Source organism: Macaca nemestrina, chromosome 9 (assembly GCF_043159975.1).
Source record: "Macaca nemestrina isolate mMacNem1 chromosome 9, mMacNem.hap1, whole genome shotgun sequence".
Classification (NCBI taxonomy): Eukaryota; Metazoa; Chordata; class Mammalia; order Primates; family Cercopithecidae; genus Macaca; species Macaca nemestrina.
Window position 1 is genome coordinate 115,953,235 of NC_092133.1, and position 16,753 is coordinate 115,969,987.

The 16,753-nt window shown below is 37.8% G+C and overlaps 1 protein-coding gene across 5 annotated transcripts in view; it reads left to right on the forward strand.

Annotated features, from left to right (window-relative positions):
- LOC105479981 (MAGUK p55 scaffold protein 7) overlaps window positions 1–16,753 on the forward strand; it is a 249,974-nt gene that overhangs the window by 183,609 nt on the left and 49,612 nt on the right. For all 5 annotated transcript variants that reach the window (XM_011738350.3, XM_071070317.1, XM_071070318.1 and 2 more), the window contains one exon: window positions 151–215. In XM_011738350.3, the coding sequence (XP_011736652.2) occupies window positions 151–215 (65 nt within the window). The remainder of the gene's footprint in view (window positions 1–150; window positions 216–16,753) is intronic.

The following is a 16,753-nucleotide window of genomic DNA, read 5'->3' on the forward strand; positions in this document are numbered from 1 at the left end:
GGCGATTTGTTTCTTAATTTGAGTCTATTGCATTACATTCATTTTTTTCTCTAACCTTTAAGTTTTTTCTTAAGACTAAATATTTTGATGTTATATTCACCTCAGACCTGTGCTGAAAACTGATAGGCATGTTGATCTTCTTTCTCCCAGGAGACTGGCTCTGAGACGACCAGAAATATTGGTTCAGCCCCTGAAAGTTTCCAACAGGAAATCATGTAAGTTTGTTAATAGGAATGCAGGGTAACCAAACCCCGATGTTTATTTTTGACTATTAGAGCAGGTGCTCATGGCAGAATAAAGGGTCCTATTACCCTAGCAATAACTTTGGGATCATCAGTTCTCAGGAACAAACAAATATGAGATTCATATTTGGAATATTAACATGAATCTTTTGAGGAAAGGGGTGGTTGAGGTTGTTAATAATAAATCCATAACTCACTCATTAAGAAAGTAACTAACTACTACTACTGTCTTTGATTTCCAAATATAGGTATTTTATTAAATGTCACCTCAAATATAGCTCTTATTTCTTCAAAGCCAGGAGGTTTGGGTTAGGTATTTCTTGGTAAAGATTAGGAAGAAAAAAAATCTACCATTTTGTTGGGTACGAAAGCAGTTGTGCTCAAGATCAATTGTTCTTAATTCCTTTCTTACCCCCAGATCATAACACTTCTGACCTTTAGCCTATCCCTTTGGAGTTATCACCAGATTAGATTAAAAGAAAATGAGAGAAAGACAAAGGATGGCTACCGTATGATTACTGAAAAACATAGTGTGCATTTAAGTACTTTTTTTTCTCTTTCAGCCTAACCTTCTGTCAGCTTTTCTTTACTTCCCACCACCCACCTCTTCAAGTCCACATCCCATAAATTCCCTATTGCACCTCCCCTAGATGTTTCATGGTTCTAGGTATTTTAAGAGAAAAAAACCAACCCTTTGTTTTCAGCATAGAAATTGTACATTCAACAGCGGAATGACCAAATAAATGGCCCTGGAATTTTACACCAACATCTGTTTTTAGTATTGTTGCATTTTTCACATCTCCTGTGATTTCTGTCAGTTTGCAGAAGCATATAGCCCAGGAATCACATTAGAAGAGAGCCAAACTGTAGTCGAGTATAAATCTCACAAGCAGTCAAATGCTTGAAGTAGAGCACTGATTCAAAAGCCTGCTTGTCCTTGCTGCATTAAGTCCAGGCACAAGGAAAAAAATCCTTGTCACAGAATGCTACACTTCTTCTGACGTGAGAAAGCTTAAAGCTTTCATGAGAACATTTCATTGTTCTTAAGCGAGATGACTTTTCACTGGCCAACTCACCAACAGAAAGGAGCTTTGAGACTCCTTGCCTGACTTGCTCTTAAAGGGATTTTAAAATAGGAGGCTTACACATTTCTAATATATTTGGTATATGTGGGATAAGATATGTGTCACTGAAAGATGAAATAAATGTAATTATACTTGAATCTAGATCCATACTCAACTCTGTTTGAGACCTAGGCAACTTAGAAATTTACAGTTTGATATTATTATGAATTTTCATTGATTGAAAATTTTTAATAAGTGTATATGTGTTTCTTTAAAAGAACTATACAAAAGAGATATATTGCTTTTTAATAGCTCTTTCAAACTGGTTTCTGTATAGATGCATATGAAAGTGAGGGGTATGTGTGTGTGTGTTTCTGTGTGTGTACATAGAAGTATTAATTGTAACAGAGTCCTTTTGTCTGTTGATTTGCATAATTTCTTTTTTATGTTAATACTTCAATATGTGGCTCTGATAAATATTTATTCTAGCATTTATCTTTACTGAAATGTCCTCATTTGAATACTTTTGTGGTTTTTTTGCCTTTTCTGCCTCTTGAATACCATTCAGAAATGTTTGCTGGTCCTCCTCTCTTTCTTCTCTCTCTCTCTCTTTTTTATTAAGCTAGATTTTGATTCACTGAGAGCTGCATTATTTGTTTTTATATATGTTATTTATTTTCAAATAAATCTGGTCAAAATTATCCTTATTAAATAATAAACATATAACAGATATGGCCCTGTTCAGAGAGACAATATATTTTTGTGACAATTAAATAGGAAGCTAATGTCTTTATTCTCAAAGAATTGAAATTCTACTTGAAATTTCCTTGAATATTGTCTCACATAAAGTTAAAAGTTATGCATAAATCATTGTATTGATTCTGAACATTTTAAATGGCATTTAAAAGCACTTTAACCTGTGTTTTGATGATGATTCTTTACATGACTAAAACTTGTAAAGGCCATCTGATCCACTACTTTCTGGACTTCAATATTTGGTACTTAGGGTTTTGGAATAGGAAACTTACGTTATCATGCCCTTTGCTGAATTATAGGAAAATGCTGTGAAGAGAAACAACAAGTTGATATAAAATCTTTTGTTTTTATGATTTTGAATATTAATGGAATAGGGTTTTTTAAAAGTTTCTGATTTAATGTAAAATTTATAAAGGAAGAATAATTCTATCATGTCAATATTTATAAATTTATTTTAAAAATACAGTGATAAAAACTTTATCCACTAATTTTCACATTAGTGGACTTAACACCTAGGAGGAAATTGCACATGTCGGATTTGAAATAATGAATTTAGTCATGTAATACCATTTATCAAATTAGCCAGTTAACTTTTTTCACAAAATGATTGCTCGTATTACTCTTTTTTAAATCTTTATTTTGCTCTTTATTTCATTTGTAGTGTATCACCATAACTTAAGTTTGCATGGAGGAAAAATTCATGGAAGATGGTTTTGGAACTATAGGGTTTCTGTTAATATCAATATAGAAGTATATAAAGAAGGGCACATCCCAATCTTATTATCTTTGCATTTATATTTGTGCTAGAGCTCTAGTTCTTGGCTCTAAGGTAAGTGAAATCAGGAGCCATTATAATAACAACCTCTTTAGGCTTTAAAACTAGCCTCCTTGTACAAAATTCATAAGTGTTAGTCATATTCATCTTTGCTGCTTGGTTATTTCCTCCCCTTAAGAATCTTTGTGTATCTAATACAAACCCAGAAGGAAAAAAAAAGGCTTTTCAAACACACAAAAAAATTTACCTCTTAAAATAAAAAATTCCTGAAGACAAAAACATGAACTCTGAAACCTAAAATATTTCTTCTAAGTCTTAGTAGCTAGATATAAGCACTTGTCTCCTCCCCCTATTTTTTGGAAGAATTGCTTACCGAACAAAGATATTTGTAATGGAAATTTGTTTCCCTCCCTGTCCATCATCTAATGATAGGTTCCCACATAATGGATTTATATTAGTAATACAGACAGAAAAGCAGGCCTCAAAATCTGATAGGTTTTCTTTTAGATGACCAGCTTTTAGACTATTACATAAAAGATACAGCTTAAGTGTTCTGGAAATGAGTAAAAGTGAATCTTATGTCCCAGATAGTATTAAAGAGTACTTTTGCATCACAGAAACTTGGCAACTTGCATTTCTTGTGTCAATATAATTTAAAGTACTCTAATTTTCTGCCTGAAACTTATTTTTATAGTTTGGTTGCATGTACTACCTAACCTTTAAGAAAGAAATATGAATTTATTTGTGGTATTGTTTGTTGCTTTTCTTTTTTTTTTTTTCTTTTTTTTTTTTTTTTTTGAGACGGAGTCTCGCTCTGTCACCCAGGCTGGAGTGAAGTGGCGCTATCTCGGCTCACTGCAAGCTCCGCCTCCCGGGTTTACGCCATTCTCTGGCCTCAGCCCCCCGAGTAGCTGGGACTACAGGCGCCCGCCACCGCGCCCGGCTAATTTTTTGTATTTTTAGTAGAGACGGGGTTTCACCGTGTTAGCCAGGATGGTCTCGATTTCCTGACCTCGTGATCCGCCCGTCTCGGCCTCCCAAAGTGCTGGGATTACAGGCTTGAGCCACCGCGCCCGGCCTGCTTTTCTATTGAAATCTAAATATGAGTTAAGAATTGTCTTCCTAATGATATAAAATTAATTTAACTTTAACTTCAGTAGGATGTGATTTATATTAAATATTTAAGTCCAGTATATATGGTCTTCAGAAAGGAGTAAGAAAAAGCTGTTATCCAGGTAATATATTTTACAACAGAATATTCAAGTATGATTTATTATAGTGTTGTTTCCTTTTTTTAGTTATCAAAGTATAAGAACCTAAAAGTTTCTAATATTGCTGACTGAATAACCTTAATTCAAAATTTTTGTTTTACACAATAACTCTTAAAAAATTCTTGCAGTCAAAGAAACAAGAATGTACAATTTTTCAACCATTTAAAGATTAGAAAGCAAAACACAAAATATTTTATTGTAGAATTTGTTTTAACCCGTTATGATTGTTATTATGCAGGTAAAAAGAAAATATTTAACTGAAGCCGAAGGGTATCCATGTAAGAAAGGTGTAACTTAGTTCATTCAAAGACAAGCATTTGTCAGTTGATAATCACAACAGGCAAAAAAGAATTTAAACATTGAGTAAAATAATGAATTCACTGCACACAGTACCAATATTTTGGAAGGTCTAACACTTAAGAATAATATATCACTGGACGCTACAAGTCATTGTAATGAAGCTTTTCAAGTTGAGTAAGCTGCTTCTTCTTGGATTCTTAAGTAATTTTATTTGTTGTTTTTATACATAAAGTTAATTCAGAAACAAATAACATTGCTTATGTTGTTATATGAAGTTTGTATGTCTAAAACATTGTCAAACATTTTCTTAATATTGGTGAGGTCTTGTATAAACAGAAACACATGGGGTTTTAAAAAATACCTAATTTTTTTTTTTCCCTAATACTAATACTATTTGGAAGATTCCGGAGTTCAGAGTTTGGGTGGAAAGAAGTGTAGATGAACTAAGTTGTAAATTTCATATCTTATCACTTAAATCGCAAGATGGTTGAGGTGAAGAACCTTCTAACTGTTACTGCTCACGCTCAGTCTCAGTGAACTGTGTTCTCCTGGGATTCCTGAAGATGTTGCTTCTCAAACACTATCAGGGTAGATGCTTCTAGTCTTTCCATTGCAAGGGTTCTCAGCTGTATTGTCGCTTGTATTGTGTTCTAGGGACCCAATGCCATGCAGGTTAGAAAGCGTTGGTTAACTCTCAGGGGTCTGATCTGTGGCTGTGTGTTATTGCAGACTTTTAGAAGGGATTGTGGTAGGGGGTGGGGAATTTAGGTAAGTGGTTTCTAGTATGGGGATTTAACTTTGCCCATGTGAATAATAGCACACTAATATAGACACAGTTTCTCCACTTTTCAGGAGTGTCACACATGTCCCTTGCAGAGTGACATCCAGCAGAATGGGATGTTTACTACTGCCCAGTATGCAGAACTCACTACGTACTTTTCACAAGAACCTTTCCAGTCCATTCTCTGAAGAAACACATTTATCTTTCTCTTAAAAAAAAAAAAAGTTTTTCTTTTTTTGAGACAGGCTCTCACTCTGTCGCCCAGGCTTGAGTGCAGTCATAGCTGACTGCAGCTTTGAAATCCTGAGCTCAAGCGATCCTCTTGTCTCAGCCTCCTGAGTAGCTGGGACTACAGGCATGTGCCACCACACCCAGCTAATTTTTAAAATTTTCTATAGAGATGAGATCTCACTATGTGGTTTAGGCTGTCTCAAACTCCTGGCCTCGAGTGATCCTCCTTCCGTGGCCTCCCAAAGTGCTGGATTATAGGCATGAGCCACTGTGCTCAGCCACATTTATCTTTTTGAGATCCTCTTGGCCTTCCCATTGTGACTTTCTTAACTTTCCTCTCCTGCTCTAATGTGCTTGAAGATAGCAGACGGTGGACTCTTGATAACACTGGGGAGACGAGCTGGTTCTCCCTGGCCACTCCTGGCAGGAGACTCTCCCTTGGAATACCAAAGCTTTGGGGAGGGATGGTGGGGCCGTGGGAGGTCATGCTAAGTCAATAGGAAACTTGTAAGAAACATTATGTCCCTTGACCTCTCTCCTGCCCATTTCTAGTCTGAGACTTGAGTAATCAAAATGTGATTTTGTCATGATTAGTATAGGATTGAATTAAAAACTCAGACTCGAGCCAAATGGCATGGGTCCAAATCCCAGTTTTAACATGGACAAATGTGTTGTATTTCTTTTTTTTTCAGTTCTAATTAGTTCTTGAACTCTCTCTAGAGAGTGGCTATAAACTCTAGCCCTGCTCTGATGCAGGGGAGGTGGTCATGGCTGTCTGCAGTGTGCCTTTCATGGGATACTTCTTTCTCCTGGTGGAAGGCCTAATGCCTAAGTGTCCACCTGTGACCAGATGTCCTGTCTCACAGGGACTTGATTATATTGACAGACACTCTTGGGGCTCTTGTCTGACCTGTTTCCAGTTTATTCCTACAAAGATAGCCACTCTCTGGGAATGCCCTGACCAGGAAAAACTGTAGATGCAGGTGTGTCGGGCAGGTGAGACACAGAGGAGGAAACATGAAATAGCAGGGGTGCATGAAATAGCAGAGGCAGTGTATTACTCACAGATCCCGGAGAGGAGGGCAGCACGCCTCGCAGGGCCAACAGGAAGAGGGGAGCTCTCTGGGACACAGACTCAACCAGTGTGTGAGGAGCAAGAGAGATGGGGGACGAAAGCCTTCACTGTGGTCCAGGGCATTATCCAAGCAAGTTTTCCTTCTGGGAGTTCTAAATAGTGGGTCTAAAGAAAGCAGGCATGAGTTCCGTGGAGTTACGCTGTGACCGAGAGGTGGTCCCGGCAGCATAATTGCATGGTCCACGTGGGGTGTAGGGGTCATGGAGTGAGTCACATATGCTGTATCTGTATGTCCCAAAGTGAGATGGTCACCAGCAGGCAGTTGTATAAGGCAGATTTCTGGATGGGCTGCCTTGAGGAAGTCAGAGGAGGCAGAGAGCTTGAAGCTATGTCAAGGGCAACTAACCCCTGTTTCTGATATGAGAAAGTTAAGCCTGGATTCACAATGGATGCCAAAGCAACATAAAATTATGAGAATTCACTATAGGGTTCTTTCTTATCTGAAAAAAAGGGGATTATAGTACTGGCCTTGTAGATTGTTGGGGAATTAAATAAGTTTGTGTATTGTAGTGTACACAGAACAGTGCCTTCCACATAGTAGTAATCGTGTGACTATCCCAACTCTCTTCTGAGATCAGCGTTTTGTTTAGTTTTTCCCCTTTGTTCAAACTTGCTAAGTCTAAGACATTCTGTTCCTTTCATTTTCTTACTGGATGTTCATTAAGCATAATACTTGCTACCAAATATTTGTGTGGGGTTATATCAGTAATATAAAAATATCCTTCTCTCTCTACTTAAGAATTTTATGGAGAAACATTCTCTTGCAAATTTATACAGCATATTCATGACATTTTATTAGAATGTGAAATATATACTATATGTGATATAATTACAGATTTTTTTTGTGGATTGACATTAGTGTTTTAATTTTTTGTTGGTTTTTGTGGTATGGCTTTTATCATTTGATTTCCATGGCGCTAAGTCTTTAATCGAGGGTGTAGTATTTAATCTATCCCATTGGTCTTATAAAAAATAGACTCTATGTTTAACAACCCACTTTATAATGGAGTACCTGAGATTTTAAAGTGACCCATCTGATGTCCATCATGCCTAGCTGTTTGCCTAAGCCACATCATATAGTTTATTTCTTGTTTTCTAACAATTTGTTTTAGATGCACATGACAGGTCAGATTTACTAAGACATACGCATAAATAAAGTCACAACTTGGGTGATTCAAAGCACGAGCCTGAATAATAATAATGATTGTGATATTTGCTAATACTGATCAAACCAAGCCAACATAGCTGAAGGATCCATAAGTATTTTAAAAAATAAAAATACAGTGGTATACACTTTCCTGGAAGTGTTTTGTTTGGCCGCTATTCTGTAGCTTGGATGGATGAGGGGAGAACTGTTCTGATCACTCCTATTTGCTCTGAGGTCATGTAGTGAAATGCGTTTTACCTTAACTCATAGTTAGATTTCCCTCTGTAATATTGCCAGGACTTTTTCCACCCTTAACTGAAAGCGAGTCTCTGAAGTCATATTTAACTTTTAAATTGCTATCCTATTAGTAATTTAGGAACCATTTAGGATTACTTTCTAAAATACCTTTCATCAGATAATATAGACAGAATAAAAATAAATGATTCTGCATAACTCATTTGATATGTGTATTACATTGATAATTGTGAGGTTATTGTGAAATTTACAGGATATTTAGATATGTTAAGGACAAAATTTGTTGTTTCTAATATCCTTTCTTCTTTCCACTATTTGTATCAAGACATTTCTTTTAAGCATTGAGCAGATTGATTTACCAACAAAACTGTTCTATGAAAATAAATATAATCCCCTTAATGAAGACATTATTTTGAAAAAAATGCTGAAGATTTTTGTTCTGGTTATTTTTCCCATTTGGTTATTTAATAAGCTATGTAAGGACTATGTTTTGACAAGTTAAGTGTATGCATTCTTTTTAAAACAAGCCTGTAGTGCAGCCTAAAATGTAGTTTGGCATAAATTCTATGTATTTGTTGACTGATAATTTTGAAACATTTAAAATACGTTTGTTTTCTCCTTTGGCTTTTCTAAGATGAGGAAACAGTTGAGTGTGGTAGGTGGATTTTTTTTTTTCTTTGGGTGCAACATCTTCCTATTCTAATTGTATTTTCTGCACATTTAATCATTTCCTTTCTCATTTTCTTTGTGCTTCTCAGAGGAAATTAAAGGTACATGTGTAAGTTACCCTGCATAGTCTAGTAATTTTATTTAGTGCACATATATGTAGGATTAAATTGAATATAACAAGCAACTTATAAATGTACTCTGTTGTACATCCAAACGTCCATTGTGAAGCTACAATACCAAAAATTGTGGTTGGACTTTGTGTTAGAAAGAAATATACATTTTTTTTTTTTGCTTTATGCAGCAGAAACATAGAATGTAATCTGAAATAATACATTATATTTTTATTCTGTCAGTAGTCTGAAATGTGAATGAAATAAACAGTATTATTCAAATGTATTGACAGACTTATTTTGGTGTATGATCTAGGGGCACCTTCTCAATTATTTGATTTCTGTGCAGTCTATGCTGCTACTTCCACAAGAAAGAGGCCTAAAATAATAAGTACCCCACTACTTAAATAAAGTTTTTAAGATACGTATAGCCTAGTATTCATGTGACTTCAAAATACTAGCGCATTGCTTACTTTACAAATGTTTTTATCAGTTCTTTAAAAAAATAGCAATATCATTCTCCCGTTACTTCCCAGCATGAAATCTCTTCTTATCAATAGAAAGGATGTATTTTCATCTTAATCTTTCTGTCTAATCCAATGAGCCAAAATTAGTGCTGTATTTTTACCTATTATCTAAGAACCTGATTTACAAAAATAAATTTACTTTGGGGGATCCGTTGGCATAGTTTTCTTAACTTTAAAAATATAGGTCAGGCACGGTGGCTCACGCCTGTAATCCCAGCATTTTGGGAGGCCAAGGTGGGCAGATCACCTGAGGTCAGGTGTTCGAGACCAGCCTGACCAACATGGCAAAACCTTGTCTCTACTAAAAGTACAAAAATTAGCTGGACGTAGTGGCGCACGCCTGTAATCCCAGCTACTCAGGAGGCTGAGGCAGGAGAATCGCTTGAATTCAGGAGGCAGAGGTTGCAGTGAGCTGAGATTGAACCATTGCACTCCAGCCTGGGCAACAGAGCAAGACTCTGTCTCAAAAAAAAAAAAAAAAAAGAGAAAAAGAAAGAAAATATAAACCTCTCAGACAAGTCTCGTATAATTTTCTTGTACCTGGATCAAGAAACCACCGAAGAAAGTTGGGGGAATTAAAAAAAAGAACACACACAAAACCCTGCATGATATTTTAAAATGTCACTTTAAACTTAAATATAAAACAAACTGTTTTATGTTTAAGAGTGGCATTGCAAGGGCTGTTCTATGCTGTGCTTTACCTAATTGTTGTAAGTGGTTTTTTTTTTTTTTTTTTTTTTTTTTTTTTGCATCTGCGGCTGGCCTTCTAACTGTTCTGCTTTATTTCTTGGCTTTTGTTCTGTATGCTTTTACACTCCATCCAGAAGATGCTGACTATGCTGGTAACAACAGTGGAACCTATATAGGTGAGCACTTGGCCATGGAGAAGGATCTCTTTCTTTCTGTTGCTTTCCTTGAAGTCATTACCTCATTTTATCTGAAATGAGCGCATTTGCACGCGCATGCTCTGAGATTCGGTGGGGGTGGCACACACCTTCACGTTACCCAGGCTCAATGGGCTGGACACAAAGGGTTTCCTAGTGTGCTTTGGTTATTATATTCCAGAAATGTTCCAGATGCCCTATCTTTATATTAATCTAATTTATATTTTTGATGTAAGATAATATAATTATATAATTTTTGATAGAGAATGAAAAAGCATCCTATTGGCACTAAGCAATTTTACACAATTAATGGCATCTGGACTTTTCTAATTACCTAGTTCATTGTGAATTAATCAGCACTTCTAAACAACCTTTTTCTTCCCAACAACTTTCTGCTTATTTGTTGTTGTTGTTGTTTTTGAGATGGAGTCTCACTCTGTCACCCAGGTTTGAGTGCAGTGGCACAGTCTCGATTCACTGCAACCTTTGCCTCCTGGGTTCAAGTGATTCTCCTGTCTCAGCCTCCTGAGTAGCTGGGATTACAGGCACACACCACCATGCCTGGCTCATTTTGTATTTTTAGTAGAGACAGGGTTTTGCAGTGTTGGCCAGGCTGGTCTCAAACTCTTGACCTCAAGCTATCTGCCCGCCTTGGCCTCCCAAAATGCTGGGATTACAGGTGTGAGCCACCATGCCCGGCCACTTTTTGCTTATGTTTTCTTATGATTTCTTATTCCCACAGGCCCCTCCTAAGTAAACATTGACTGAACAGTTCCAAATATAGTTAAGCCCTATGACCAACTTTCTAATCTGTATGGGCAGGAAAAATTTCTAGTTTTCAGATGCCAAGGGTTGTTATACACAAAAATGTTTAGAAATTGCTCAAAACATTAAAATGATCTTCCCTAATGTTTTACCTTCAGACTTTCCCACTCTTGCCACATCCAGGCATCATGACAAACTCTCTGCTTTTAGTAGTGAGAGGGAATGAATCGTGTAGAGACATACTTTTATTTTATTATTATTATTTTTTGAGACAGGGTCTGGCTCTGTCACCCAGTATGGAGTGCAGTGGCATGATCTCGGCTTTGCAACCTCCGCCTCCCAGGCTCAAACCATCCTCCCACCTCAGCCTCCCAAGTAGCTGGGGCTACAGGCCTGCACCACCACGGCCAGCTATTTTTTTTTGTATTTTTGGTAGAGGTGGGGTTTCACCAGGTTGCCCAGGCTGCTCTCAAACTCCTGAGCTCTAGCAATCCACCTGCCTCGGTCTCCCAAAGTGCAGAGATTATAGCATGAGCCACCATGCTCAGCCAGAAACACATGTAGAGATCAGCTGCTTCAGCTCTCTTATTTTAAGATTAATTATTATGTATGATGATAATATCTCCTGGTTATTGAAGAAATGCACCAGAGACTATATTTGGTATTTACTGTGTATTATCTCTAATACTGTGAGGTTAGTGGTATTGTATTTATTTTAAGAAAAAGAAACAAAGGTCAAGAAAGTTTACAGTATTTACCTGAGGACTCAAAGATGGTAAATGGAGCATCCTGAAGTCACATCCCCATCTAGAGAGACAGAATATTTGTACTGTATCTTTTACAATTGCTGCCTTTTGATTTTTCATTTTACAAAACAAACTAGAAAACCCTTTCCAGATATATGGAGTATTTCAATTTCTAGGCTAGAGAAAATCTACTAAGTAAGAATTGAATGATGAGAGAGATTTTATTAAAATTGTATTCTTTACTCATTTCAGAATAATACAGTGTGCCAGATACCTGGTACATCCATTAACACCTCCCCCTACATCACCAGAAACTGTAATGGCTTAAAACAACAAGCATTTATTCTCTTGATATTGTGGTCAGCAATGTGGTTCTTCTGGCCTGGGTCAACTTGGTGGATCTGTTCAGTCTGGGGTCTTGGCTGGGGTCTGGTTGGTTTGGGGGGTGCTCAGGTGGGGGAACTTGTTTGTGTTTGATGGAGTCTTTCACCTTTCACAAAACTAGCCCATGCAGTGGTCTCAGATTCCAGAGAACAGCAAAAGAAAGCAGTCTCCAGGATGTAAATGCTCAGGAAGCCTCTTCTTGCATCAGATCTGCTAATATCTCATTGGATGAAACAAGTCTCATGGCCAAGCCAGGGTTACTGTGGAAGGAGACCCCCTGAGAGCTTGGGTACAGGGAGGTATGAAGATGTGGACAGCCATCACTGCACGCTTCTATTTCTCTCAAAAATAGAAAGAGTGGTACCTACTTCCTAAACTTTAAGGGCTTATACTCAGTCAATCAGACAGTAGAGATCATAGAAAACTGCCGCGTAAAGCACTATCTGATGACTGTCACATAAAATCCTGTGATTCTGAGAAGGTGGTGATCATCTCAGCCTGAAGCAACCAGATACCCAGTCCCACAAGAGAGGCCGTGAGAGCTGGGCAGCAAGGGTTAGGTGTAATTCTAGGTAGCGTGGGGGATAAAGATAGAAGAGAATAGCATGAAAATAGATGACTTGCAGAGCACTGGACATATTTAAGTTCGATGATATGTAGATAGTGGGCCTGGAAATTTAGTTTGGTACTGTATAATATGAGATCATAAGTTTTAGATTAAGTAATTTACACATTTATTAAAGTTTTGCCAGATTTTGGCACCCAGTGTTATTCTTTGTATGACATTTCGTCCAAAGAACAAAATATGGATTTTAAATGTGTGTCTGTCTTCCAGCATTTAGGAGTGTTGTGAAATGAGTATTTAATCAGTAAATATATTATACATTGATGTGCAAAAGCAAGGGGTGATCAGAAATGTGGGCTTCTTTAGAGCACGTAAAGAAAATGAGTTCTGACAAAATGCCATTGGATTTGGCAATGCGGAATCACTGCTGACATCTGAGAAACATTTTCACCGGAAGCCGAATTGCAAGGTGTCAAGAAGTGACAGAGCTGACAGCAGAGGAGGGATCACAGTTGAGTCCGAGGCAGTTTTTACAGTTGAGGATAGGAGTGCTGCAGTGGGAGAGAGGATGATCTCATTTTTATAGGCAGAGATGACCGAGCCAATGGTAAAGAATTGAATATCTGAAAAAGGAAATAATTAACTGTGGTTAACCGTTAAATGATTCAAAGCTTCTAAATAACTTTTTCTTTCAAATATCTTTTTGATTTTGTTTCCATATGACTTATTATTCCCATAACCCCTCTAAATAACTGTCGGCTGAACAGCCCCTAATATAACCAACTTATGATTAACTTTCTAAGGAAATCTCCAGTTTGGAGATACCAAGGGATTTTATTAACACAAACAAAAGCAAGACTCTCTAGAAATTGTTACAAGCGTTAAACTTATCTTCACCTACATTTCTCTTCTGACTTTCTCCCTACTGCTGTGGACAGGTGTCCTGGTAAGTTCTGTGCTTTTAGTAGTGAGAGGTAATAGTCTAGAAACACAGTTTTAGCAATCAATTCCATTAGAGAAAAACGTCCAAATAAGACTAGATTGGGTAGAATTTAAGACTACGGGAGGGTTTAGATAAAAGAATTTGGCACTAGCAGGTGAAGTTAAGCATACAGATATCACATGGCCCAGCAAAATTATTTCTTTGGAAAAGGTGGTGAACTTTGTGCTTCCAAGAGACCATTCTACATCATCCAATTATAGAAGAAGACAGGGGACCATCTAAGTAGAATGAGAATAGCATGAATCATGTAATAATTCATATCAAACTGGTGGCTCACAGACACTCTGGAGGAGAAGGACACTCAGGAGTTCAAGACCAGCCTGGCCAACATGACGAAACCCCGTCTCTACTAAAAATACAAAAATTAGCTGGGCATGGTGGCGCATGCCTGTAATCCAAGTGACTTAGGAGGTTGAGGCAGGAGAATTGCTTGAACTTAGGAGGTGGAGGTTGTAGTGAACTGAGATCGCACCATTGTATTCCAACCTGGGCGACAGAGCCATACTCTGTCTCAAAATAATAATAATTAGCTGAGCTGTGTTATAACTGATTCCTTAATGGAGAGATTAAGAGCACTCCAGTTCATTGCAGTCCATACCATTCCTCATTACTTGCCAATTCCGAGACTGGTGCTTGTGCTACAAGAGCGAAGTATTTCTTTGTATCCATATTCTCAACCATGGGGAAGTAAAGGTAACCCAAGAGTATTTCTAGAAAAATGAGACAACATATTTCTTCAAGGGCTGATGTGCAAAATATATTCCTATTGGCAGATGGATAACTTAAGGTCTTTTTGCCTACCTGGCTTTGACAGGTTTTTTTTTGTTTTGTTTTGTTTTTCTTTCTTTTTTTTTTTTTTTTTGTGATGGAGTCTCGCTCTGTCTACAGGCTAGAGTGCAGTGGCGTGATCTTGGCTCACTGCAACCTCCGACTCCCTGGTTTAAGTGATTCTCCTGCCTCAGCCTCGCGAGTAGCTGGGATTATAAAGTACCAGCTTTTCACTCCATTCAACTCTTGGTCTTAGAAAAAATAGTTTCATTTCCATCCTTGAGTATGGCAAAGGGAAAAATGTGGCCAGTGTGTTTTAGTATATGTGCATCATGACAGCATTTCTTTATGTCCTCCTGGTCTAAATACTTATTCTGATGTGTGCAAGAGACAACCACAAGGTTTGTGCACCTAGAAGTTCCTTGAGATAACCACCAAGATAAGGAAACCTAGGAGGATACCTGAGAAGAGAGTCATACGATATAAAAAGGCTTTTAAAAAGAATACATCCTTCCACAGTGAAATAGTAGGACAGATAAATGAATGGTGTTGCTGATAAAAGTATCTTCTTTTATGGAAACACTTCAACTAATAATCAAAGATTTGACGTTAGTTCTTTTGTAGAATAAGCAAGTTTGATCATAGTCTCCCATTTAAAAAAGAATATATTGCTAAAAAGTGACTTTGTTACAAATAGCTTGAGAAAATTGATTATCTTGTGGAATTCTGTTTTTTCCCCAAAGCCAAATCCTAAAAATGCCTACAGATCTTATGTGGTTTTAAAACAAGGCTCATAAGCAACATGCTAACATAAATGGCAAAACTATTTTATGATAAACATATGTATTTAGTGAACGTGTTAAAATGTTCTGTGACTTTTTGTAATTGTGGGACTTTTTAGTAGTTTTCCTCCCCCTCCCACTTTTTTCCTCTTAACCATTTCTTAATCCCCTTTTTTTAGTTGGGTTATTCATCAGTCTTCTGTTAATTTGATGAGCTCTTCTTTTATTATGAATATTCATCCCTTCTCTGTTGCTCACATTTTCTTCTGGTCTTCTGGTTGTGTTTTAACTTTTTCTGTGCTATATTTTAGAGCATATAGGTATTTTTCTTTTCACAAATCTGTGAATCACTTCCTTTTTGTCTTCTGTTTTCTTTTTGTATTCCTCATACCAAAATTATTTAAAATAATTTAAAATTGCGGCCAGGCGCGGTGGCTCACACCTGTAATCCCAGCACGTTGGGAGGCTGAGGCGGGCGGATCACGAGGTCAGGAGATCAAGACCATCCTGGCTAACACGGTGGTGAAAGCCTGTCTCTACTAAAAATACAAAAAATTAGCTGGGCATGGTGGCGGGCGCCTGTAGTCCCGGCTACTCGGGAGGCTGGGGCAGGAGAATGGTGTGAACCCAGGAGGTGGAGCTAGGAGTGAGCTGAGATCGCGCCACTGCACTCCAGCCTGGGCGATAGAGCGAGACTCCATCTCGAAAAATAAAAATTAAAAAATTAAAAAAACGTAAAATTGTATGTTTTCTTCAAAGTACTATATGCATTTGGTTGATGCAGATGACCGGCAATCCAAAATGGGAGTCTCCTTTCCTCCCCTTCCTCCCCATTCCTATGGCCTCTGTCGAGAGAGAACCACCTTAGCTCTGGTTGGCATTTTCTTCTGGTATTTATAGAATATAACTTTCTTATAATGCTATTTCTGGATTTTATAAAAAAAATTTTTTTGAGTGCCTTTTACATTCTAGATGCTATTCTGGGCACTGGAGTTTCAACAGAGATCAAAACAAACATCCTCCTTTTCTAGCACTTTTGTGTTGGGAGTAGGAGTGGAGACAGATTGCTGAACAATTTGTTAGATGGTAATAAAGTGCTAAGAAGAAAAGTAAGGTGGAAATGGAGATGGGGTGATGAGGGAGCTGGGAAAATGGGCGTTTCAAATGTAAATATGGTGGTCAAAGAAGGCCTCCCTGAGAAGGCCATGTTTGAGCAAAAACCTAAGTGAGCCTTGTTGGGAATAAGCATTCCAAACAGTGGTACAAGCATGTGCAAAGGCCCTGAGACAGGATGCATGTGCACAGGCCCCCAACAACGTGTGCAAAGGCCCCGAGACAGGATGCATGTGTACAGGCCCCCACAGCGTGTGCAAAGGCCCCGAGACAGGATGCATGTGAGCAAACCCTCCAACAGCATGTACGAAGGCCCCGAGACAGGATGCATTGTGCATAACTGTGTGCAAAGGCCCTAAAGATGGGTCAAGAGACCAGAGTGACCAGAGCAGAGTGAATGGGGAGAGTGATAGGAATTGAGGTTGTTGAGATAACGGAATGTTTGTGGGAGGAGGAACTTTGGCTCTTATACTCCAGATC